Below are 24,589 nucleotides of genomic sequence, written 5' to 3'. Positions count from 1 at the left end.
AACGATTCATGTGCTGCTCTATATAAAGTTTATAAACCTTCTGTCATTTTGGATTTCAACTCCATCCATCCTGTGTTCTGGTCTTGTCTGGTCTCAGCAGTCATGTGTAAATGACAGCAGTTAAAATAACACATATCAGTTTATTTCAAAGGATGTGACTAGCCTAAAAGAAAAGATTTTTTAAAATAATGTGGAATGAAAGCAAACAACTTGGTATGCATGCAGAATTTTAGCATAAGGTAATTATTGCTGTCCTCCTGCCAAAACTTTGTCCGTAATTTCAGGGCTCCACTCTTTATTGTGAAGCTTCCTTATAAAACAGAGCCAAACTGATCACTCCTTTTGATTGTCAGAAGTGAGAGTGCAGGACCATGGGCTGTCTGTTCTCTTTCTGCCCTTCCCTTTCTCATCAAGACCAGACTGTTTCAGTTGGCACAAAATATACCGGTAGGTTGACATGTTTTAATCTTCTCCTTCCACCAGTGCTTTCCTGAGTCTCTTGCTGGATGACTGGTTTTTTGATTTTTCCCTTCCACCCACTCATAATTATATGGGATGGTTGCATGGCTCTGCCTGCTTTGTGGATTTCCTCTTCCTGCTGTTATGAATGTCAGCAGTTCTTGAATGGTAGTCATGGACTTGCTTGTTACTGGTCTCTTCCATGTTGTATAGTCCTGAGGAATGGCCATATCACAGAATATAAAAGTTATCAGTAATCAGAATTTAATTTTCTAAGATTTAGTTTGTATAGCCTGGGGATTCAGAGAGGCATTGGTCTTCCAGCATGTTAGAAGCTGCACACCATAATATCTCCTTGTCTTTGATCCACTTTCAGCTCCTTATCTCACATTCAGTCTGTATCATGGCAGGAGAAAAGTAATTTTTTTCTGCAAAACAGCTCAGATGGATTCAGCTCATGGTACTTCTGGGTGCATGTCCCTAGATATTACAGCTTTCTAACGCTGACAGGTTCACCTGGTCTGTCAAGCTGGAGTTAGCTCCCTGGGAGGTCTGACAGTCCTGGATTGCCATGGGCTGGAGGAATAACTTGAAGGCTTCTTCTGTTTCCAGGACCAGCTGTAGAAAGCTCAGCAGGCTCTCTGACTGTGAGAGCTGGAGTGCGGCGTGGCCACGCTGCGCTGTTGCCGTTCCTCCTGCATGGTCCCAAGCAGCTTTGTGGCTGCTGCTTTACCTCATGAATATATAAGCTCTGCAGTCTTAAAGCAAAAACAAGCCCAACAGCAAATCAAACAAATAACCTTGGAGTTGAATAGAGGTGGCTCTGGTCCAATGTGAGAAAATGCTAAAGCATTAGATACTATTAGATGTTCCTGCAAATCAGGCACCTACTTTTTTTACCGCACCCATCTACCGCCTGAGGAATTTCACATGAGCTTGTTGTTTGGATTCCTTAGAATTGCCACTCCTATATTAGACTCCTACTATGACTCTTAAACTCTTTCAAACTGCACACCCATTTTGATGCAGGGAATTGTAAAAGGAAACTGCACCATAACCGTTTTCAGTTTCTCTTTTCGTTTCTGTTGTTGGAATGAGAGGAAGAGTTGACTTAGGACTAATCTCATAAATGTGTATTTATGATCTGCTGTGTACTCACACTGCATTTCACACTGGTAAGCATATAAAGGAGAATGCTAAAGAGCAGACAGCTGTATATGTGTGTAATTAGATACCCATTAAAAAGATTTCTGCTACAGAAGTATTTAAATTCTATTTATTAAACACTTGCAAGCTGAAAGTGAAGAGATTATCCTGATAGAAAGTGGCAGAGAGGGAAGTGGTGGCGGGGGAAACTGATGATAATGAGTAGTCAATGCTTTAAACTGTTTAATATTGTAACTTTCTCAATTTTACTGAACATTGCATCAGCTTAATCCCATTTTCTGAGAATTAATATTTGTTTAATTGGCATTTAACTGCAATACAGTATCCACTCATCTTAAAAATAGCTTTCTTCCCTTCTTTTATGTAAAATTTCTCAGTGGCTTGCCTTTTAACCAGCATGCAGACCTGTATAAAGATGACTGATTTCTCTCTTCCATTTATTAATTTGTAAAGGTGACCAGGAGTTATGTCTCTTCTTAAAAGCTTCTTAACATAGCACTGTCAGCTGATAGACCAGTGACTTGATTTATGTCAATGACAGTCTCTTACATTTTTTGACTTTAAGTGACTCTTTCTTTGTTTCTTTCTAAATAAGAAATAAACTACTGCATTTCCACTTTTTCATTTGTAACACTGCAATTTGCCTGTAGTCTCACTCACTTTATGCATGAAGCTAAACAGACCACTGTTATTCTAGGCCAGTTGCTTGACATATCAAAATAAGTAGCATTCCTTTAATTTCTTACAGCACCCTCAAGGGATAATTAATTTTCAAAACAATAGAATAATATTTTTTTAATAACAGAAACTCTCTCAGCAGGAAAATGTCTTGAATAAAAATTGTGTATATTTTAAGTAGTAAAAGTGCTTCCATTTACTTGTAGAGCAGTGGTAAAAAGTTGAAAATGGGGAGTTGCTCATACAGTGCTGTGAGAACATCAGATTGGAGGTAGTAAAATTACCTCCCACGTAAATATGAATTTAAATACTTGATATTTTGAAAGGTTACATTTACATTACTTCAGGAAATTTAAGGCAGAGAGAAAATCTACCTACCATTGACTCCAAGAAGCACACTGTAGCCTGTCCTTACAGTGTCTGAGCACAAAATACCCACTGATACCATGCAGAAAACCAAATAAATGAAACTAAGCTGATCCTGCCATAACCATTCTGGTTGCTAAGAGAGCAGGCATAAAAAAGAATGAAGCCAGTCAAGTTTGGATATACATTACACCTGCATTTCTTTAACGAGAGTTGGTGGAAGGTGTGCAGCCTAAGGCCCCAGTCCTGCAAACTCTTACATGTGTGTTAATTTCACATGTATGATTCATCCCTTTTGAAGTTGATTCCCTTTTAATAAGTGTCTGCCAGGTGAGGGCCTGGGATGACAGGTACTGTACAGAACCTGGATTCCTGTGAATCCAAAGCCCTCATGAGCTGGTAAGAGTGTGGATGTCTTTACCTGGAACTCAAACTTTGCTCATAGTGCTGAATGTTGAAGACTGCACCAAATTAGATATTCTGCTACAAATATATTAAAAATAGTAGTATACACTCGAGTTTTAATGTCCAGTGTTACCAACAATGGAACCTAGCAGGTAGGAGACAATAGTAACATCTTTTGTCTGTTTGTTTTTTCCTTCAGAGAGGGATGTATAACTGATACTACTAAAAAGCTATCTGAAGTAGCATATGCAGAATAATGTTGTTTCTACAGCCTGTGTCTGGCCAAGAGCCATGGATTGGTGACAGAACACAGTAAGAAAAGGGAGGGTCAGGAACAGCTCACAGGTGACAAATGCTAATCATTTGTTTTTTGCTAAGCATTATCAGGTGGGGCTAAAATGAGCATGGAGCTGTGCAAGCCAGGGCTGACATAGGGAGGTTGCCATCCCTCTGCACCCTAAGCTTTGACTGTCCAGCAGTTCTTCTGTTCTTGGTTTTGTATTGTCACCTAATTAGAACAGGCATTGCTTATGATCCGTTCCCAAGAAGTTCATGGCTCATGACATCATCTGAACTTCAGATCAGCTCAGCTGTGACCCTTGTGAGGCTTTTGTAAAGCCACAGGAGAGCAGCACTTGAAGAAACAATTTCTAAAGACAAATACCTCTCCTGTGCCTAAGACATAACAGTATCAGAAATTCACAGCCAGCCTCTTGAGATATGAGCAGTGCCCTAGTGGTGGGTACAAGACAGCAGAAGTGGTGCTCTGGAGAGGCTGAGGTTTGTTCAGAATGTCGATGGCGTTCGGGTGCAGGCGGGAACACGCTGCAGAGCTCCTCGCCTCCCGCATAGTTTCCATGTTGAGTGGTGGGAATGTCAGAGGTGGTCTGTTTGCTTTCTTGGATTTCACAGCCACACTACTAAATCTGACACTTTTAAACTTTGCATTACTACTTGTCCCTAGTCTTCCTCTCCCTTGCCCTGTTTTAACAAGCAGTAGTGCACAGCACTTCTTCCCATTTTTCCAAGAAACGTGACTTTGAATGATTCATCAGGACATTGTACTTCTGTTTAGAAATGCTCTATTGTAAGCATTTGTTGTAGACACTATCAGTTACAATGCTTAAAAACTTAATTTATTTCAAACTACTTTTATTTTTTCCTTGTTTAAATTTACTGTTTAAATTAAATGAGTGGGGTAAATGATCCCAAATCTGTCTGACCAGAGTCCCACTCAGAGCAGGAATGGCTGTTTGGTGTGAGTGGGATGTGAAGGGCTTTCTGGAGAGATTCTTCCTACCAGTAAGGAGTAAATAGTTACAACAGGAAGAGAAAATCTGTCTTTTTGCTGGTATCTAGAGATACAGACCTCACAGGTGGAGCACACTGAGGGAAGATACCACACATTACATGCTTTGCAGCCTTTTATCTTTTAGTGCTGTCCCACAGCAAAGCTTTTGTTTTAAAAACTGCTCATATCATGCTGACATTTCCTGTATAAGGTGGGAAATTAAGAACTCTCCAGGACAGTCCTTGGAGAGTAAACAGACACTCCCCATGTTCTCTTCAGTACCCAATGAGAGTGAACAGACATGTTCTACTTTAATCTATTTCAGGTCAAATTTCATTTCAGCTAATTACTGTTTGGATTAAGACTAAAAACTAAATCCATGTAGAATTCCTGCTTTACCATAGATTGAGGAGTAGGAGAGCATGCCATTGTTTGCTGGCTCAAGGAGATGCTTGTGGATGACGAGCCCTGTCGTAAGGGACCCACCTGAGAAAATATTTTAGATAACAAACTTGAGGCATGTGCTGTCCCAGCAATGCTTTGCTATGAAGCAAAGGAAGATATTTTTTTTTGGCTGTCAACTAGAACAAAATACAATTAAAAAAAAATAAAATCTGTCTCCTAGGGTCAATAACCTGTGTTTGGAAAAATGAGGTGATTCCTCAGCACATGTACAGTTCTTTGGTTAGTTTAGAAGCTAAAGCTCTTATATGGAACACATAAGCTTACATAGGTTTTATGTGGATGACTGTAAAGTAACTTCTGATTGAAGATGGAGTTTCCTAAAAACAGGCAGAGGGATTAGATAAGTAGTTTAGTCCAATTCAGAAATTGAAAGGCCCATGGCTACCACCAAGTGATTAAGCAGAAAGTGCATGTGAGCTTATTTTTTTTATTTTTAATTACTACAGATGATCTTTTAGGTAATTGGTTGGAAAAACTCATTCATTTCCTATTAAAGAATAAGCCTACCTCTTTATTTGGAAGTGTTATATTATAGCAATTTACTTAAAATAGGAACTATGAAACTATTCCTGATCTACTGGGTCATCATGCTCTTTCTGGAGGAAAAAAACCTGTGTTTTGATTTGTAAACTAGATCAATTCTTTAACACAGGAGCATTTTCTCATCTCCTTTTCACACCTAGTTCTAAACCTTCCACTAGGTTAGTTATGAAAAATGTGTTTTGCAGATTTTTTTACTTGTCATGTTACTTTCTACCCACAATAGTACCTTTAGACAGCAGCCTTTCCACAGAGTTTCTTAAGCATCTGACTAAGGTGTAGGTGTTGGCTGGCAGTGCCATTTGTCCCTTTGTCTCAAAGGAAAGGACAAGAAGACCTCCTGAAACCTCCAGGTAGAAATCAATAATCAGTGTATTGGGGGGAGGAAGTTAGGAAAAGATGTGCTTTTTGCAGAGGTTCATAAGAATACTTGCCGTCATTTTGAAGCCCTAAAAATCTGATTAGCTTCCCCATTACATAAAGACTCATTGCTTATCTGCAAGACACAATGTTTTATTTAAGACTGATATGTGTGGCCATTGTATTCTTTAAAATACAGGAATGATGCTATGTAATAAATAATTCTCTCTATTTGCATGTATTTCAGTTACTAATGTTTCTGTTAAATTAAACTAGCACTAAAGTTGAGACACTATGAATTCTTGGAAGAGAAGGGTATACATCCCTTTCCTTTACAGAGCTGAACTTAACACATCCTTGAGCTCAGTGTGTGAATGAGTTTTTGAGAGGGAGGGAATCTCTGTCTACTGCACCTGCCACCTTGGAAAAGATTCATTGATTCTGTGACTGTGTAAAAGAGAATGTGAGAACTTTCCCTGAATGTTTGTGTATATGACAATGTTGGATTCAGGGGGGAAAAAAGTCACTTTCAAGGTCAAGTCACTTTCTCATTTTTTTCTATTCCTCTCATAAAGGCACATACCAGTGATTAACTTGTTACGAGAAACAGGAGCACACCTTTCAAGCCATGACTTGGAGGATGTTGGAACAATACTCTGCAGGTAAATGTGATCTATGAGGTGGCCCTAAAATGGGTTGGAGGGGGATGGTTTTTCAGAGGATACTCAAAAATGGAGCACTTTCAATAAACAGTTGGGTCCCTGGCACATGAGGGAGTTCTTTCTGTGATAGATGAATAATAAGGCAACAAGTGAAGTGATGAAATTAAGAATCAACTCTGTTTCAAAGCGCCAATAACTCAAGAGAGTTCCAAAGAAGAGAGGATTGTGGGGATAAGTGAGCTGGAAGCAAATAAACACCCCATTTCCCCCCAAAGTCTCTTATTGAGGAATGGTGAAAATAAGCTGTTCAAGGTGTGATTTTCTAATATCTCTCTTTAAAAATAAAGCTGCACAAATCATCATTTTTATTGTCTTAAAGTCCAGTTTTCACTTACTTTGGAACGGCTTTTGTTCTAACTAGTACGTAGTATTGTTCTTAAAAATAACTAAATCAAATAGACAGATAGGTTTAAGCCCAAAACTTGTGAACTGCTGCTCACCATCACTATGGTTAATTTTAAGAGGATAAAATTCTCTTAGAGCTGGCTTTCCATACAGTTACTTTCAATATATAGCAATGTGGATATGTGTTACAAAAAGAAATAGCTGTTAGATTTTATTTTTTTCAAGTACTGGTCCTGAATTCCAAATTACTCTGAAAATTGTTAGGAGGTTCCATATATTTCCAAAAATTATTTGTAATTTTTACTTAATTTCCTCTTGTCTCTTCTTTTGAAAAACAAACAAAAAAACACCGAGCACTGGCCTCTATATCAGGGCTTGGCAGGAAATAATGAGACTTGCAGGGACCAGCCAGTGCTGTATAATGTCCACCAAACAAGGTCAAGGTGAAGCTTATGTGTGTTCTGTGTAGAGACTGGACTCTGTCCTTTGATTAATTCTGGAATTAAGGAACACTGTCTGGCATTAAGGAACACTGTCTGGAGTGTTTCCATTGCCATAACATGCTCAGAGGAGACTGGGTAATAAGACTTTTACCATGGAGTCAAAATACGCACTTCACAGGGTGAAGTGACAGGACAGAATTAAACCTTTGGTTTGTGCATTTTGCCTCTGCCAAAAGGTTTGGGGAATGACATTCCTCTGCAAATAAATTGGCCTCTTTCTGGTGGCACGTGCAGAACCAGTTTGGCTAGCTGACCTGGCAGTAATATGTCCAAAACAAACAAAAAAAAAAACAAACCCACAAACCAAGAAGAGGAAAAGGGTTCTTCACACAAAATAACAAAATGGGATTCTCATGCAGTTTGTTACAGATTTTTAGGGATCATTGTGCACCTGGATCTGTATGGCCTGTACCAGGAGCAGAGCCAGGCAGTGGTCAGGCTTGAAGACAGTGCTGAAGTGGCTGCTCATACCCTGCTCCTGCAGAGCTGAAGCTCTTCATTTGCTCTGCTGTTCAGAGGGTCTGGCATACTCATTTCTAACAAAGTGAGCTTTTTCTCCAGTCTTACTCAGCTACCTATAAGTTACTAAATCTGAGGTGCTGGTGTTTGTCTCTGATATTTCCACAGTATCCTCAGATGACCTTACTGATACACTCATTTTTCCAGCATGCTCTGGCTCACATCTCTGTCCTCCCTCTTGTTTTAAGCCCCTCTTTGCAGGCACTGGCACCTTCATGGCACAGCTTGAACATGGCCACATGGTCAAGCTGTTAGGAGAACCAGCTGTTTATAACATCTCCCCTCTGTCTAATTGGAACTATTTTCCTATGTTTCTTCTATCTTGTAATGTGCCTTAAGCTGCAATTTCTACAGCCTGAATTTGTCACCAAGGCACTATGTCAAGTTCTTGGGGTTTAGAAGGATAAAGCTGCTTGCTTTCTGATAAGCTCTGTGTTTCAGCACTTATCTAACTTTTTCCCCCATGCAGTTCTCTCTGAATTGAACTATAAGCATGTTTTCCCTCTGCTCCTACCAGCCTCAAACAGACTGTTATGAAAGACCACGAATAGTCTCCTCAGCCTCCTTCTGTTTAGACTCATGATTTTAGAATAGAATAGATTAGTTCACTTGGCAGATTATGGAGATAAAATAAAAATAAATGTGGTCCTTTGGCATTGGTGATGTTTGAGAGGGAAAGGAGTACCAGCCAGAGCTGAGGGTTGGACAGTGTCAGTGGGAACTCTTGTGTAGGAAGTGGAAATGCACATAGTTATTAAATCTTTCATGGTTTCATTTGCTGGTGTCTTTTTTTAAAGTGAGAGGTGTTAGTCTGGTTTTAGAATCACTTTGTTGATGTTTGGTATCTGGTTCAAGGCTTTGTTTGGAAATGAGATCTCAGTGTTAGTAATCTGTTAAAAATGTCAGAATATCTTCTCATATTGCAGTATTATTGTCATTTGTCTGAAAAACCAAACCATGATGAGATAAATTGGGATCTCTTATTCTGAAAGCTTTTGGACTTCTGGAGCTGGTAAAGAGTGGATGTGTGTTGGTTTTTTAAAGGGAAAAAAGCTTGTGTAGAATTGAGGTACTTCAAGTCTGTACTTCACAAAATTAGCAGGGGCACAAAGCCAAACCTGCTTTCTCATATTCTTAGATTTCATAAAATGATATGTTATAGTATGTTATATACAAGGATGCAGCCTTTTGAAATCACCACCTTTCAGAATAAGAGGCCTCTTCAATTTAACATAAAGAGGGGGTAGGGCTGGGGAAGGAAGGGTAAATATCCCTCTGTAGGAACAAGGACCAAGCTTCTACTGCTTGCTGTTTTTCAAAGAAGTCTGTCTGAGCTGAGAGAGATGTGGAGACACAAGCTAAGAACAGCACTCCCAAATCTGTTCAGGACAGAGCAATCCATGCCTTGTGCTGGGCTTTTTTTTTCCTTTGGATCTTCATCTTAAAAACTAAGAAGACGAAAAATTTTTTTTCTCTTCTGTCAGGGTATTGACACACCTGAAAAAAAGAAAATCTGTCCTGATTACTCTATATAGACATGGGAAAATGAGAATTGCTGATAAAGCACAGCTTTGTGTCCCAGGGAAGGATGAAATCCTAGTACACAGAGGCAGGAAGGAACCCCAAGGTGTTATTTCATTGTACTTTTTAATTCCCAAATCTACAACTGTGTTTGCCCTTGTCTTTATAAACCCTCTGAGAGCTGCCAAGCTTTGCTCCTGGTCCCCTGGCAGTAACAGAGCACCCCTTAAATTGCAGCTTGATGTTGGTGTGATTATAGGCACAGACAGCACTGTCACTGTTCTTGCTATCTTAGCTCTGTCATCATCATAGCTACATTAGCCCTGCTGAAACTGTGAACTGGATATATAATAATTTTTCTGAATGCAAGAGTACTGATAGGCAGGATGCCTGGGATTATCAGCTGTCAAAGGTATCAGAGTTTATTAAATGTGGTAGATAGTTCTTTATCAACAAAGCAGGTTTTAAACATCATGGGAAGTGTATATTGAAGATATCTTTGTTCCATTCCATTATATAACAGTGATGGACTTGCTGCTTGGAGGTTGCACTTGTAGTTGGAATTGCTGGCATAAATATCTGTGAGATAAATACAGAGTCAGGGTTCCTGTAGTGTAAATTGAGAAGTCCTCTGTATATATTTTAACACTTACTGTGTATAAAGAAATCCAGATATCTATGGCTTGACTATGGAAATCTGGATTTGGAGAAAATGTCTTGTGGTGCTCATGATGATAACCAATCTACTAAATAGTTTAGACTGGTATTTAAATTTTCTCACAAGCTACATCACCTTTTGTTCTCTGGTCCCAGTCCCCATAGAATAAAGTTCTCACTGATCAGCAAATGGCTGCTGCAAAATTGAAGATACATCTGTGTATTTGGATTCCTCTAATGTCACAAAAGGAGATCACAGTTTTGCCCTCTGCAGTGAGGGTTAATTTGCTCTTTCTGAACTGGTGCTGTTAATATGCAGTTAATTTTCGAGTAAGTGCAGCTGTCCTTGTTTGTTGCTTACAGAGATGTAGCTGAGGTGCCCTGAGTGTGTGGGTTGGTAATATTTCTGAAAGTCTTTGAGCAAAGTGGTTTCTACTTCACACATGGCTGAATGATGTGATTCTGTTTGGCAAATGCAGTGGGTTGTCCTGTCCAGTGCTGGTGATGCTCATATAAGCTCTCTAGGTAGGCTTTTTGTTTCTTCCTTTAACCTGTGACCTTACAGTGTTAACAGCAAGAGACTAGTCTTTGTAAATAAAGATAATTCACGTGTTCCAGAAGTGATTTCTTTGCTTTACTAATGCTTACACTTTTTCTTTACTAATGCCCACCTCTTTCCTGCAGTTTCCTTACCAACTTCCTACTGAGCTTCTTATTGGACCTCCTTTGCTTTCCTCTGTTTCCTTATTGCTTCTGAGGGGCCTTTTCTTTTGTGATGTCAGTTTTCATTAATGATTTATTGATCCTTTCCTTCATGATGCCAGACTGAAGCACTGTTAAACCTCTTAGTACCCCACTACAATTTCATTGTCCCCCAAAGGCCTCAGCTGTGGGTCGCCTGGGGCTTGCATGGAGGAACACAGAGACCATTTGCTTTCCCTTTTCATGCCCAGCCTCTGGGATTGCTGCAATTAGAGGTGTCCACTCCCCGAAAACATATTTTCAGGTACTTAAGTGATTTAATCAACAACAGAAGTGATTTCAACCTAGCAGAGAAGTGAATGTTGCAGCTCTGCTTTCATGGTTTCTTCCATGACTGCCCCTTGCATCTTGAGCCTTCTCCACTGTTCACCAGGTCTACCTGGCTTGGCCATCACCCCAGCAGCTCATCACCATCTCCATCCCTGCTGCCAGCACAGTGCTTGTCACCCACAGCAAGCTCTGGTTAAGGCAGAAAACTCTGAACTTAATAATGTTGGGGAGGTTTCCCCTCTCTTAATGAGATTCAACCTCACTTGATGATTATCAGCAGGGTTCTGCTGAAACAATCTGCAAGCTCATGGGCAAACTTAGGTCTGAAGCCTCAAACATGCTGGTATCCTGAAAAGTCTGAAGGTCATACTCCCAACCTTCCCCTCAGTTCAGCCTGTCTTCAGGCTTGGTACAGACTGGCATGATTTTGCATATACTCTTAGCCCTTCTACCAAAATGAGAGTTAAAAATCAACTTTAAATATTGTGGATGTGACTACTAGCAGGTGTGTAAAGAAATAAACTGGTGTGCATTCCTCTGAAAACTTATTTGTACAGGATTGATTCTGATCCTTTCTATTGCTTGTTATATGTGGCAGGCAGAGGTCATCTTTGAAAAGATTTTATTTTATTTTTTTTATTTGCTGTCTGTTTAAATCCTACAAATTGTTTTGTGAAACTCAAATATAGCTGTGTTACTGTCCAAATAATATCTCATAAATGAACTTTATGTCTAACTACTAATAGCAAGCACAGTTATGCAAACTTGTGAAGGGGGTTTCTCAGAGGTTTTAAATAAGTCCTGTGGATTGCTGGCACATCTGCTCGTGCTCTCATTCAGCTGCATCTTGATTTAGCCATTGCCCTCTCCCCAACTCATTTCATGAGATAAATATTGTGTTGTGAAATATGAAACTGCGTGACTTTTTTTTCCCCTTTGGTCATAGTCACACCCACAATGTGAAACTAGCCTGTTGTAAGTACTTATAGCACAGCCCTAATAATTTAAGGAACTGATTCATCAAGCTGTGTTGCTTGCTCAGCTATTCAAAGCTGTTGTAATAGTGTTCCTCACCTCTCTACACTGGCAACCATGTTGAGCCTGGTTCAGCCTTCACCTGCTGAGCTCATTGACTGGACCCACGAGCTCACTGAAATTAACTGAAAGATTTGGAACCAATATTAATTATTCTTTTTCCAGCCTTACAGCTAAAGGTGATTTGGATGGGCTGTATGCCTGGTACCTGGCTGGTGCAGACCTGGAGCAAACTGGTTATGATGGCAGGAATCCCCTACAAGTAGTAAGTGTACATACAGCTGCGCTCCCTTGGTATAGCTGAATAATAACACGTGCTCTTGGATAATATTTATTTGGGAAAAATATATGTGGGACTATAAACTGTTACAAACTCAAATCTGGTGCTGTAGTGAAGTAGTAAATAGTTGGAGCAAGAATTTTCTCATCTGTGTTGGAAGGATTAAAATTTAAATTGGATTTTAATGATTTTGTGGTAACATAGTCTTAATTCCCACAAGTGAGTGTTTGCATGTCCTGGTGCACAGGATGACAGGATTTATTCACGTTTCTACTTACAGGCAGAGGCTACAGGACAGAAGGAGGTTCTTGACTTCCTTAGACAAAAGCAGTAAGAAAGGTAAGATTTTGTTCTCAAGTGCTGGAGTTCTGAAGTGTATCATCAGCACAAGCATGAAGAGGGATCTTGTATTTAAGTCCTAGTACATCCTGGGACGTCTGGGTTCATCTGCTGTCTCTGTCTTGGTTCCTGATTTGACTCTGAGTACTTAAATCCTTCTTTGTAGAGTGGGACTAATGTTTATTATTCTTTCTGCCTGAACCTGGAAATGCTTTTTTGTGCATTCCACAGTGTAGTTCTGAACTTGGTTGGGAATGTAAAAGCTACTAAAATAAAACCACTGAAAGCAACAATGTGATGTTTCATCAGCCTGTTGCAATAAAAGGCTCCTCTGTCTTGTCTGCTTTGGAGAGGAAATGCCTTTTATCAGGCACACTGGCCAGGCATGGCTCTGCGGGTGTGTGCCCCAGCACAGGAGCGTTCCCTTCCCCAGGACAGCTGCACAGCCACCACAGCCATTCAGGAGGGGCCACTGTGCTACCTGCAGCACCTCCACCTGCCCTCTCCTTCTGGCCTTCAATGGAGCACCCTAAACTGGACAATCTCCTGGTGTAACATCATCAACCCCATGGGAAATGCATGCCAGATTTGTCACAGAGCAGAGTTAGCTGTACTCCACACTAGGACTGCAGACAGCTCTGTCACAGAGAGCTGTGCCCAGGGCTGCTCCTGCTCTGGGCACAGCACAGGGCAGTGCCACAGCCTCCCTCTTCCTCAGGCCACGGAGGCAGCTGCCTGGTTGTGCCTGACATGAGTCCCTTCTGTGCTGGCATCATCCACAGTGTGTGCCCCTGGCCCTGTGTGTGTGTGCCTCATGTTCAGAGCATCAGATCTTACAAGTCCCTGTGAAGGGACTTGTTGGGGCATTTGACCTTCTCCAGTGCTGTGCTGTAACTGGAAACATTTAAAACACTCGCCTTTCGTTTCTCAGAGCTCCTTTCTGATGCAATACATTGTTGATTCAGATATCTCCAATATATTGGCAAGTCTAATCCAAATTTAAATATTGGGAGGAGATGACCTCCTTTATTTCTTAAAATTAGCACAAAACATAGTTAAAGGTTTTGCTGCATCACTGGTTATCTGACCACTTGTGTGTCCCATTTGAGAGATGTTAGTGGGGACTGCAACTGGAATTTTTTATTTTCTTTATACTGGTATAAATTGATGAAGGATGCAATCAGGCAGATTTCTTTGCTTTCCATTAAAGTTTTGGGGTTTTCTTTGGTTTTACCTGATATAGGAGGATTAGATAAAATCACAGTCTTGAGCATTTAAATGGAAGTTTTCCAGCAGTCAGGATGGCAATGCTAAAATACCTTTAGAGTATGAGTTATGCTACAAAGGGATTTCCATTTTCATTGAAATAGGTCTGCAAAAATCACTTTTCTTTTGTAAGTGGGGAGTGAATGTGTTAAATCCTCAACTCCTCCATGGATCATCTCATAAATCCTTTGGACTGAACCACCAGCAGTGTAGGCGGTCTGAAGGAAGTCTTCAGCACTGCATGAGAACTGGCTTGGCAGGCTACAGGGGGATCTGTTCTCAGGAAGGCTTTGGACACTGCCTGGTTCTAAACATCCATTCCCTCTTTCTCCAGGGGCTGTAGAAGATGGTCACTCCTCATCAGGAATACCAGCTTGAAGCATTAATGGTGTTAAGCCATTATGGGAGGAAGAGAGGAAAGAAACAATGGTAGTGCTGCTTGGGGCACACAGGAAAGCTACAGCTTAGAAAGATTCTTTATTTAGGATCGCACTGATTATCTGAAAATCATTTGCTGCCTTTATTTTTTAATCACTTTTCTGAAAATAAATTATTTTTAAGTGAGTGAGGCTGGAATGCATAGCTGTTCCTGTTACAAGTCCTGATTTTAAAGAGGCCTTTTGAATGTTCTTAAGTTAAACCACTGAGGACAGTATTGCAGGCATAGCAAATGGAAAGGCTGTGGTGAATTCATACCAAGGAAAAACAGTGGATTGTGCATTTCTGGGTCTCAGCTAATAAAATCTCTGAGGAACAATGTTGATTTCACTTTGTCTGTTTTTTTGCAATGACTTTTATCACTCCAGCTGCAATTACAGCAATTGTGAGTGTCAGTGCAAACAATTGAATCAGTCATGGGCATCTGCCTGCAGTTGTGTACTAATCTTCACCAACGTGTCACTGTAAACCCTCACTTGAAATGAGTAGGAGGCAGATGCCATAAAGCATGTTTGTGGCACTGCCTGAGTGAATTGATTGTTTTGTTTCTAATAGCATCTTTCCCACATCCTGACCGGAATATAATCAAGATTGCTACATGCTGGACCCATAATTCTTTGGACTGTAAATGGGATCTCACTGTTAACAGACCCCAAGTTTTAAGTCCCAACTCTTGCAGACTAAATAAAGAAGGCGATATGTATGTTTACAGCTGTGTCTGCCCTAGATTATGTAAATGTGGGGAATACTTCAGGCAAATGCATATATTGGAGATGGCAACTTTTAATTTCACCTACAGTTTCTGCAGTAATCTGTGTGGATTTTCCATCTGCTGGATCTGAAGGGAATCTTTGAAGTGCAGATAGTTTTTTCTTTTTCCTTTTTATACTACTCAACCTTCCCACAGCTATTCTTATCATGGAGAAACAACTACTTGCTGAGCCTGCTAGTATTAAAAGATTCCCGAGGTATACTTCATGTCAGATCACACCAAAACAAGGGAGCTGTGCATGCAGTCTGAGAAAATGCTGTATACAGTCCAGTTAAAAAAAAAATGGTAAAAATACTTGATTAATGTGAAGAATAGTGCACATCTTCACTATGGTCACAAAAATCACAACTTAGCTGTCTCATTATTAAATAATTGATATTACATAGCAATGAACATGCTTTGGATTGAATAAAACAAATACAGAATTAAATAAATGAGATCTAACATCGAAATCAGACATCAAATTTGTATTTTTTGTGTCTTATTTGTAAATACATAAAGTTGAGGATGTATGTAGCAAAGTATTGTTTATGAAAATTTTTATGATCAGGAGTAAAATCATGCAGAGAGTCTTCTTCCTATGGTGTTCAGAACTATTATCTTGCCTCTTCAATAGTCTAAGTGTTGATGCACTGAACCAGGAAATCCCTTGATAAACTTCTTACAGGTGACTTTCTTGGCATTAGACTATTTTCTATTTTTTAATTATTCTCAGATGCCATCATTTGTTCACAACAGCACCCATTCTTTATTTCTGTACCAAAATGACTGACTGCAGCACAGACAGAAGCATTAATATTTCAATAAAGGCTCATCTGATCTACAGAAAAATTTCTAAATAAAATGTCTTACATTTCTAAAATATCCATCTGTAGTACAAAAAAATGTTTTTCTTTTGAACAAAAAATTATATTCTGATGTGAACCACTGAAATAATATGTCTCAACAGTAAAACTGAAGGAGAGGGAAGAAAACAGCCAACCATTTTGGTCCTGCATATAAACCAGGTAAAGACACTAAGTACAACATTTTGAGACGTGATCCAGTAAGAAAACTTTTAGTTAGAGACTCATAAAGCTAAAATGAAATAATTTTGGTCGTGTTTAAATTAAGAATAAAGCAGTATTAGCTACTTTCTGACAAATCTTTACAGAAATATATATATATCCTGTTAATATATCATCTTACCTAAGAGTGTTCCTGCAACTTTTTAGAAATTTTGTGATTTGTCTTACAAATTAACCAGTGTGGTTTAATGGCAGACATATGAATGCAAATTTAATGTTATATCTGAGAACTGGATCTCTTTTATATATATCAGAATTTCATTCAGGAACTGTTAACAGTCTGTAAGTGCTAAGAGAAACTTGACATAACTTAAATGTATAGGGTGCTGTGGCAAGAATCACCCAACCAAGGCTAGAAACTTCAGCTCTTGACTCAATGTTGGAGATGAACCTCAGTAACACTTTGGAGATCCTGTGTTGTCTTGTTCGTCTACTACACCCTTTGCTTCATGCTGGATTTAATAATCATAATTATACTCTCTGTGATAACTCCCAGTCTTATGATGACTCTATTTGTGTGTAGTAACCTGTAAGTTTTGCATAGTTATTGCTCAAAAGTAAAATCTAAATATTAGTAAGGAATAAAATTGATCCTATTTGTTTCTACCTATTTGTTTCAGTTACTGTAAGCAGCAGTGTCTTTCATTAGCTGAAGTATGCTAGACATCCCAGAGGCAGCTTAGTTTTTTTAAACATCCTAATTTTTCTCCTTCTGATCATTCCTGAAAAGATCCCATACACTCTTCTTTTTATCCAGCAGTCTTCTGCTCCATTTGAGATTGAGCAGCCATACAGGGCTATGGGTATTGCAAACACACTCATTCCTTTGCCAGGACTAACTGTGGGTCCATCTCATCACTTCTCAACCAGCTTTAGCTCCAGACACCCATGATGTGCATGTACCCTTCCATAGCTACATCCAGCTGTAGTTTGGGAGATCTGGCACTGTGAGGATCAGCTGCAGAACTGTGCTTGGTACTTTATACACAGTACACATTGAAATGTGGCATGGTGGAAGCTGGATAAAGTTATTTTTGGGGTTCGCGTTGGGCTTTTTGTTTTTTCTTCTTGGGTTTTTTTTTTTTGGGGGGGGGGGTTATGCAGAAAAGCTTGTGATATTATTTACTATCAGTTTTTAATTGGAATATAAAGTGGCATTTTAGTTTCTGCTAGGAAATGGCAGTGGCTCCCATTCTTTTCCAACCTCAGTGTAAGTGGTTAGGCTGCAGTTTTCCCTGCCCTGCAGAATCACCACTGGGTCAAATGCCACAGTAGAAAGTGCACAAGCTCCCAGCCTACACCTGTGTGAGTGTCAGAGAGGCTCCTGAGGGTCTGGACCATCCTGTTGTACAAAGTTCCAGCAGTGACTATAGAACAGCATAAGGCACAATCAATAATGTGACACTTGTAACTGCTGCACAAATGTTGGATTTATTTCCAGTGTTGAATGTTTGAAGTTGCAGTGATGTTCTGGGAATGAATGCTGGTGCTGGAAGCTCTGCTCCTCTCCACAGAGGAGACACTATGAATGCCTCCTCTAAATGTCAAGCATTACATCAATTCTACAGCTTTCTTCACTTGAAAGACAACACACCCAGCTTCCACTTTGTTTCTTTTTCCTAATGATCCAGCTAATACTGCCAAGGGATAGGGACTACTTGGCCTATGTCAGCACTTCTCTTAACACTGCAGAAAGCAGAGATTTGCACAACTACCATGTCCAAGTTCCTGTCTGATTTGAGCTACAGCTTTTCTTTCCTGAATGCAATCACTTTCTTTTCTACTGATGGTTGAAAATATGAAGTTTCTGTTTGGAGAGTCTCTTATAAAACTTTTGTCATGGAAGGGCACTCTTAATTATTTGAAAAATCAGCATGTGCTTGCTCTCCTACTGAATGCTGACATACTAAACTGTTGACATCTGACAAGGTTGCCTGACCCCCGGACAGACTGACTGTGTCTGATCAGTACTTGCTGAATTAATCATGTCCAGCAAGGCTTCAATATCTGCTCCTTCTACTTAAAAAGCTAAATATCTCCAGTTTTGTACATCTTAACTTAGAATTACTATACTGTAGCATGTGTCAGTTGCCTCATACAGGGATTTTGCAGTGATACAGTGAGTGATAATGAAATCTCTCATCTGGAATTAAACCCCTCCTTTGGAATCAGAGTTCCTTTATTTACAGTCTTCTGAATAGTGTGATCAACTGGAATTCTTCCAAAAGGATTGTGATCTAGTTGGAAGATTCCTCCATTTTTAAGGCTTGTTCAAGTAGTGAGATAAGTAGGGAGGGCAATGCATCCCTGGTGCATAGAAGACCAAGTGAGCCCAGTTCCACTTACACAAAGCACTAAGGGACCCAAAGAGCGATCAAATGCACCCACAGTGGTAATCACCTTCTCCAGGCACCAATGCTTATCCCTCCACAGGACCTATTACAGCAGTTAAGAAACAAAATCCTTTTAGTTCCCAGCAATGCAATTTGTTAGATCACTGAGATAAACCTGAAGTAATTGCACAGTGGGTGAAAACAAGAAATTTATAAAGAACTGCTCAAATGTGTGCAGCATATATTATCAGAAGCACAGCTGATAGGTTTGTGTCTTCCAAGTGGACTCTATCAGCAGTATAATCATCTTCTAAACTAGTAAGACTTGTCTTCCCATGATTCTTTAACAATGTTTTATGACACAGTGGTGTTTGATTGCATGTTTCTAGCAGCACTTTAATTTTAGTGGCTCTTTCAGAAAAGCTACTAATGTAGAATGCTTATAAGATATGTAAAGTCCCATACAAATGAATCTGTGGGACTCAAATGTTGCCATCTTAGATAGTCCATGAGTCAGAATAAAATCTCGTACTACCAGATTTATTATTTTGCAAAGTGTCTATCTGAAAATCACTTTAGAGACTTCATTATACATACATTTGTTTACCTGTGATCAGCTGAATGGGAAGAGGCAGAAGCCTGTGTCTCGAAAGCACAGCTGAGACAAGAATCCTGAATCATGGCAGCAAAATGTCTAGTGTGAACCACACTAAACAGCACTACTTAACGTGGCTCCATTTGGGAAGAGTTGATTCAAATCTCAGGGGAAAAAGATTTGGTCCTTGATGTCCAAATCTGCCACTGCTATACCAGGAGGTTGTAACAAGTGGGGCCCAGCTCCTCACAGGCTGGCAGGGCAGAGGCTGTGCCCCTCTCCCCCTCAGCCTGCCCCGCCAGGGCTCTCCTGTCGGGACACGCTCAGCCAGTGCATATCTTGCGCACTCCCACTGGCGTTCTGAGCTTCACACCAGCACCTCCCTCCCACTCCAGGATGCTGCACATCACAGGGAATCCATGGGAAGGTGCCAACCAACAACATCCTGCAGCTCTGCTCCACAGCCTCCTCCGTACGCAGGCCCTGCCAGGCCTCGGCATTGCGCGACCTGATGCGTGGCACGTTGCACAACGAGGCAGGAAAAGGCTGAGATATCATTCCCTGTCTTGCAGCAGCAGTAAATACCACAGCAATAAATAACCACTCTCTCAAGCCACAGTATTCCTTCACATCTCCTCAGCTTCCACATGGGATCAGAAGAACGGTGGCCAGGGGAGATATTGCCTGGCCAAAGCTGCCTGCTAAGTATCCTCAGCAGCACTTCTGAGTACAGATAAGCCTCATTATTACATGTTTATGTGCATAATTAATGTGCTTCTCCTCTAGTGCCACTGTTGCAGATCCCATTAGGCTCTTGTGCTTGGTGTTCAACAGTCCCAAATCCTGGTTTTAAGGGCTTAAAAGTGAAATTAGATGGGACTCCACACAGTAAAAGGTGCTAATAAAGGGGCAAGACAATTATGTTTGTTTACACCAGATGATTATTTCTACATGAAATGATTAATTATTAGCATAGAAGGGAAATGACAATCCTGGTAATTCAGTAGAAAGAAAAGAATTTCAGGGTGAGAAAAAAAGAATCTTAATGGCAATTGTTCTGAGAGATATGAAGTTATCACAATTAGAACAGACACTTGTCAATTAATCCTGTCATGCAAGAAGCTGCTGTGCTGGGGAGATTCTCTGATGCGGATTGTCTGTGCATGAATAATTACACTTGCATCTTCCAGGGGGCGTGGCTTCCTTCCTGGGTATGTTTTGCTGTGAATCTTTGCAACCAGGGCCCAGTAAAGTTGGGATTTGGATGCATTCAATTCTTTCTATGGCCCATCTGAATTTCTTATTCCTACTGAAGGGTCAGATTGTGATGACAGGATTCCAGCACCCTTGAGGCATCCAGCAAAGATCCTTGTTGAATCCTGTAGAGCTCCAGGGCGTCAGGGCACAGACAACTGGCCTGTTATCTCTCTGTCTGACAAGAGTGTGATGTGAAATAAATCAGTTTATTTACTTGGACCACTTTGACCAAGCTCTCTGCCCACAACTATGTCACCATTCACCACTGTTGTTTGGAAAGTTCTATATTCTAAGGACAGAAAACCGGAAATATGAGATGTTGCTAAAAATTACCATGCTACGTCAGTGCAAAGTCACACTCTGACTGTATGTTCAATAGCCTGAACCAGCAAAAGAACAGGAAATCTTGATAGATGGTCAAATAATTAGTAATTACTTCCTTTCTCATGGTTTTATAGGACAGGACACGTAATCCTGCCTACTCTAAAAAGACAGCTGGTTGGTGAACATGAAAAATCAAGTTGCTACAAGGTTTGTGATGGCTATCACAATCAAGCATTGCAATCAATTAGAAAGTTATTGAAGCAGACTCAATGCATAGCAGCTAATCTTAAATATGAATTGCTTGACTGAAATGTTCAGAAAAAGTGAGTGATTTCAAATGTTAGCTTCCAGGGTTTAGCCTGAAACTTCATGTAGAGTAAAAGGTGGCTGGCATTTAATGAAAAGAGGGAGAGAGAGAGAGAAAGGAGAATTGATTGTGAGGAGACAAAAAAGTAACCATGAGACCATGCTTTCATGAGGTTTGAAATACTACAGGGAGAGCTGATTGCAAAAGAAGACTCAGTGGACTCATTTCTCATGCACACATTTCTGTGTCCAGTTTTGGACTCTGCAGTACAAGAAAGACAAGGAGCTACTGCAGAGGGTCCAGCAGAAGACTGGAGCATCTCTTTCATGAGTAGACTGAGGAAGCTGGGCCTGTTTAGTTTAGAGAAAACTCAGAGGAGATCTCATTAATCCATACCAATGTCTCAAAGGTGAGTGTCACAGGAGGGTGCCAGACTCTCTTTTGTGGTACCCAGCAACAGGAGAAAAGGCCATAAACTAAAACACAAGAAGTTTCACCTCAACATGAGGAAGAACTTCTTTATGTTGAGGGTGGCAGAGCACTGGAACAGCTGCCGAGAGAGGTCTCCCGGTCTGGAGAGATTCAAAACCCACCTGGATATGTTCCTCTGTCACCTGCTCCAGGTGGCCCTCCCTTGGCAGTGGGTTTGGACTGGATGATCTCCAGATGTCCCTTCCAACCCTGACTATTCTGTGATTATGTGATCCCCAGCTGTCATCTCAACACACTGCTGGGACTCCTGAGCTGACAGTGGAAAGTCACAACAAAGTATAATCTACATCAGAAGACTGTATTTTACAGCTGCAGAAGCACCTCCTTGTTTGCAATGTGCTTTTCCTAATGTTTTTTAGGGCTAGAATTGAAGCTTCTCCTTCCTATCAGGGTCTCAATGCAGGGATGGATGGATCTCCCAGGGCACATCTGCTTGACAGCTCACACACCATCTCTGCAGCACAACCATTGCTCTTCTCACATTTTTTTTTTTTGCAGCTGCTGAAGCACAGGAAACTGTACCCACAGAACCAGCCTGGAAGTGTGCAAAGCTACAAGTCTCCTTATTCTAGACTTGTTATTAGAAGAACTGATGTGTTTAACAGTTAAAGTAGAAATCTGAAATAGAAACCAGAAAATCTGTAATCTGTTGCTTGCAATTGTGCCACTGAATACAGACAGAGATTGGCTTGAAAAATTCTCCCAAACAGGGAAAAACTACATTTATTTGTAAAATTTAATTTACACAGGTAGCTTCTGGAATGAACAAGATGTTAAGTCACAACAAGGAAAATGGTGAAAAGCAGCATTACACATTAAATTGGTATGTAACCTCTGCAGTGCACAGGGACATTGAAATGCAAGCTTAGATAAAGCACTTGAGATAAAAATCTTTCTCCTGCTAAATTGGTAACTTTGGATTTAATCAAAATTTTATGCACACAATAGTGGCATTTCCAATAAAATGTGAACTCTTGGCCTTGTAACAAGCTGCTAGCCATATTTTAATTTATAGCACTTCTTTATTAATCTACCCACTGAATGGCAAACCCACAACTTTTCTAAAAGTTCTTGGTTGGAAAAATATCCCACCTCATCCATTTATCTATAAATCACTTGATGTCAGTTAGACAGTAATCTCAAAAGGCTTCCTATTTATATGAGGAAGCATTAGGCCATCTCTCAGGGTGTTTATTACTGCAAATCAAGTTAGTATCAAGCTATTATTATGCTCACATGTGACACATAGTGGGCTGCTGCATTGACAAATGAGTTTAAACCAAGTAAAGTAAACATGAAGTTGCCCCATCACTGTTTGCTATGAACATATGGAATGCTGATTTCCCAGGGTGGGAGAAAATCCACTTGCAGAGATTTTTTTTTTCTTCTGTTTACCAGACCCAAAAATATTAAAAATACTTTCCAGGAAATGTCAGATTCCAGGTCTTTCTTTAAAAAACTTCCAGCTCAATTTTAGGTGAGCATTAATGAATAAGAGTAGGAAATTGGTGGGGAAATAATGAGGAATGTAGAAACAATAAGCAGACACACGGTAAGCTCCATGTCCATGCTTAGTCTTAGTGCTGGATTTAAGTCCAGAATTGTCAGATAAAACATGTCATACAAGGAATGGTACTTTGGGTTGTCCTATGCCCTTCCATAATGTTACCTGTGGAATAAGGAACTAGCAAGAAAGTATTGGAAGCTTTTGCCAAAGAAGTGTGGGGATATTGACTGGTAATAATGATAGCACCTTCCAGTCATTTTTCATAACTCCATTTTCTCAAAGCAGAACTTCCCTGAAGTATAATCCTCCTCTCATTACCAAGCATTCATGATCTTCCATATTCTTGCCATGCAAACAGCACAGCCTTTTATGTCCTCCCACAAGCTTACCCTTCATCTTCTCTTCCTCCCAGACCAGCTCTTTGTCTCCTGCAACCACCCCTGGCGTTATGTCTCCTTTTGTGCTGCCCTCTCTCTTTGACACTATAAGGTGACTGGTATTTGCTTTCCCCATCCAAGAAAATTCTGTCCAAGGGGCCCAAGCTATTATATTCCACATTACAGTGTGCTGCTCCTCCAGCTTTCAGGAGTGTTGGTGCAGAGAGATCTCAGCATCCAGTGTGGAGGCCATGCTGGGGGGTACCACAGTCGTTTTCATTTAGGTCCCACTGCTATAAACCATACTTAGTTTAATCATCAGTAAAAACAATGAACTAATTACTATTCCTTCTAATACCCCTCATTACCCCCCTATCTAATTTTAGAACCGATTCCATTATTTTAATGCTTCAATCACCTTTCATACTCTCACAGAGGAAGAACAACACATTGCTTATCCCTTGGCTGCCTGTCCATTTCCACTTTTGGGCACTTCTACTCTTCTACCTTTCAAAGCCTTCAGCCAGTTCTCTGAGACTCTACCTAGTGAAGGGAGGAAGCAGGATGTTAACATTCTTACTTCCATAATTGAAGGTATATGGGTGAGAAACAGAACCTACTAAATGCTGATATAATTAAATGAAAGGTATGTTTACCCATTCACTGTAAAACCACTGACACTTATTAAAAGAAGTCGAAAGCAGGAGACGGTTCATCCTGCCTAAAGACCATACTGGTGGTACCTTAGGGAAGCCTGGCTGCCTCAGACAGGTCCCCCCATATTGCTCAGATTCCTTTAGGGGCCATCTGCCATGCGTGTCTGACCCAGGACCAGAACAGCAATGAGATCCCTGGGGATTATATATCTCACCAGTGCAGGAGCAGGTTCTGACTGGTTTGGCTGGAAAGGACTCTTGAACCAAGTCAGTATGGACAGTCAGGTTATTATTTAGCTGGGTGGTATTGTGGAGCTGTGGGTGTGGGTGTGAGTTTGTGTTTGTCAGAGGGAGGTGAGAGTCGCCAGCGTAGTCTGTGAAGGATTATATATAAAATACAGCCCATGCAGTCATGCTGCACATGCTGTACACATCACTGGCAGGAGTGGACGACCTAGAACACTGTGTCATAGCACAAATGCCTCTTCTTACAGGGTGTAAAGAGCAGTCTTGC

At 40.4% G+C, this 24,589-nt stretch overlaps 1 protein-coding gene across 1 annotated transcript in view; it reads left to right on the top strand.

Annotated features, from left to right (window-relative positions):
* The window catches only part of ASPG (asparaginase), a 45,810-nt gene extending 30,080 nt beyond the window's left edge, over positions 1-15,730 (top strand). The window contains 5 exon segments of the mRNA XM_084208518.1: positions 6,307-6,393; positions 12,231-12,330; positions 12,626-12,676; positions 12,678-12,684; positions 14,285-15,730. Coding sequence (XP_084064644.1) covers positions 6,307-6,393; positions 12,231-12,330; positions 12,626-12,676; positions 12,678-12,684; positions 14,285-14,328 — 289 coding nt within the window. The 3' untranslated portion in view covers positions 14,329-15,730.
* Positions 15,731-24,589: the final 8,859 nt, after the last annotated feature.

The sequence above is a fragment of the Fringilla coelebs genome (assembly GCF_963513975.1).
Source record: "Fringilla coelebs genome assembly, chromosome: 6".
NCBI lineage: Eukaryota > Metazoa > Chordata > Aves > Passeriformes > Fringillidae > Fringilla > Fringilla coelebs.
This window is presented reverse-complemented; position numbering and strand designations above follow the sequence as displayed.